General features: G+C 32.4%; 1 protein-coding gene across 1 annotated transcript; it reads left to right on the forward strand.

The window, feature by feature from the left end:
* Positions 1-1,384: 1,384 nt before the first annotated feature.
* Positions 1,385-2,308, forward strand: LOC106753040. Its single transcript, XM_014634820.2, has one exon. The coding sequence runs from the start codon at positions 1,444-1,446 to the stop codon at positions 2,077-2,079; it is 636 nt and encodes a 211-aa protein (XP_014490306.1). The 5' UTR covers positions 1,385-1,443; the 3' UTR covers positions 2,080-2,308.
* Positions 2,309-2,689: the final 381 nt, after the last annotated feature.

Genomic DNA, 2,689 nt, shown 5'->3' on the forward strand with positions numbered 1-2,689 from the left:
GAGATATTTTTTAACATTATCAAAGTGAAAAAGGCATTGATTGGAAGAATGGAAGAATTAAAATTAAAAAAAAAAATTAAGAAATTGATGGAAGAATTGAAAAAGAAACTATATTTAAAAAAAAAAAAAACTAATTCTTGACGTTATCTATAAAACTCCTTAAAAATTATGTGCCTTACTTTTTAATAAATATTTATAGTTATTTTAAATTTTTTTTTTTTTTATTCAAAGACTTTTGCACACTATAATTTTTTATTCATACAATTTTGAACTTCACATTATAGAAAATACCCGAATTCTATTCGATTATAATTTTGTGATTTGTAAAAGACCGTCATTAAAAGCTAAACTAAAACATGAAAAAAAAATCCAACTTTAAAAATTAAAATTAAAGAAATAGTTCATCAATTTAAATATACTAAATCAAATTTGACAAAAATGGATAAAAGCAAATAGTGCAATTTTTTTCTTAAATTTTTAACCAATAATTGTTAGTCAAATTCCATGTTAAATTAAATATGTAAACCAATAATTTTTAACCAATAATTGTCAATAACCAATAATTTTTAACCAATAAATTAGTCCATTTCATCCATGTCATCGAGCCATTCGTCTTATCCGAAGCGCTTAAAATGTTTCCATAGATTTTTCTTGAGAGGAACGGTTTCATAGTTGTAATATACCATTTATTTTGTTGACCATGGTAAATTGTTATATACCATAAAGAATATTCGAGAATCCTTTGTTTTTTCTCCATTTAGTTAGAACCTTCGACCATAAATGTCTAAATACATGGATCACACAGTGGGAAAAGTAGGCAATCTCAACGTAAACATCGAAGAACAACAACATAATAAACTTTTTTGTCTCTCAGCCAATAATTTATATGCGTGCTTCTGAAACTGACCAAACATTACTTGTGAGAATCAATGTTAGGTATACCATGTTGTCTCAAGACAAACCTTGAAAGACCCCACCATCATTGGAATCCAGAAGCTTGGCGTAATAGTTTGAATATAACCATTACAAGATCAAGGTTAAACAAACCCTAATCCTTATGTGTTATATCTTCAACAAAGAAAAATTGAAAACCCTTATCTTTGAAGAATGGTGTTTTGTGATCGTGGCAAGTCTAACACAAGAGTGTACCAAACAAACAAAAAAACAAAATCAAAATATTCAAAGCCGGCATGGTTGACCAGACCCCACCGACCCTTCCACGCCTTTCACAAACAACCCTAATGGACTGCATCAAAGTCAAATTTATTCAAAGTCAGCCATTGCCTTCACCATGAGAAAAAAAAAAAATATATATATATATATATATATATATATATATAATATCATTCTTTTTGTATAATATTCATCATTCTTACATCTTCTTTACTCATCCACACAACAACACAATCATATTCTCTCAATATTTGTTCCACCTATAGTACAATGGGAAATGCAGCTGTGACTCCATGCTTTCACCAGAAAAGATCATCAGAATCATTGTTGTCATCGAAACTTATATTCTGGGATGGTAGCACGAGATGTCTGAAGGGTAAGCACGTGGCTGGTGAGATCATGTTTGAGTTCCCAGATAAGGTTGTTTGCCATGCAGATTCCTTCTTCATAGGACACCCAATTCCTGCTTTAGCATTAGAGGATGAGTTGATGGTAGGTGAAGCCTATTTCGTTCTTCCCATTCAGTTCTTCACATGCAAAACCCTTTCTGTCTCTTCACTTTTGTCCTTGGGATCATCCCCTAATAAGGCCACTATCAAGTTTGGGGAATGCGCTTTTGAGTACTTGAAAGGGTCCAACGGAAGGGTACTCATAAAGGTCATGCCTCAGTTCATCACAATGCTCATCAATAGAGGTAAAAGATGCAACCCCACTACCACTCACAACAACTTTCTCTGCAGTACTCCTGAGTTGAAAAAACACTACCAAATGCTTGTGAAGTCTAAGGATCAGGTTTGGTCACCTAAGCTTGAAACTATTTCGGAGCACAAGGTTCGGTTTTCACCATGTAGATTTATAGGTTTAGAATGGAAGGAAAATGAAAAGACAGAGGTTGTGTCTTCTTGATAGTTTTCATGTATTTTCAGTAGATGTTTCAAATTTGTACACTCATACATTACAAATAGATACTTCAACTAATTACGGCACCAGTTTTGTTCATAGTTTTTGTGGAAGGGATATGCTAAGGAAAGTTGTTTGGAAAGTAGTCAAAATTGATGTACTGAAATAAAGCTTTTGATGACTAATTCATGGCCCCTCCCCCGGTTTTGGAGTCAGAAACATGGTCTAAATTATGGTTCGCAACTGCAACATAATCATAATTGTATTGCATTAATATATTTTGTTGCAATTTTCCTATATATAGAAGAAAAGATCTTGATAAGTCGCAGCAGCAAGTAGAACACATTATACAAAGACTTATTATTTATTGATACATGCATTAGATTTGGTATCACCAAATCTTAGTAATACTCATACTCAAAAATCCTTAACTACGAAATTCTAAGGGAATCCAGTACATTAATTTTAATTTTGATATGAATCTTCGAGTACAACAAAAAACACTCTACACTAGGTGGTGGAAAGACTTAGGCGAGATATATTGTGGAGAATGTGACATGTGTTATTCTGGAGTTTAAAGGCCCGTTAGCTCAGTATTTAGCTTGGAGGGAATGTT

This window comes from Vigna radiata, unplaced genomic scaffold, assembly GCF_000741045.1.
Source record: "Vigna radiata var. radiata cultivar VC1973A unplaced genomic scaffold, Vradiata_ver6 scaffold_95, whole genome shotgun sequence".
In the NCBI taxonomy this organism is placed as follows: domain Eukaryota; kingdom Viridiplantae; phylum Streptophyta; class Magnoliopsida; order Fabales; family Fabaceae; genus Vigna; species Vigna radiata.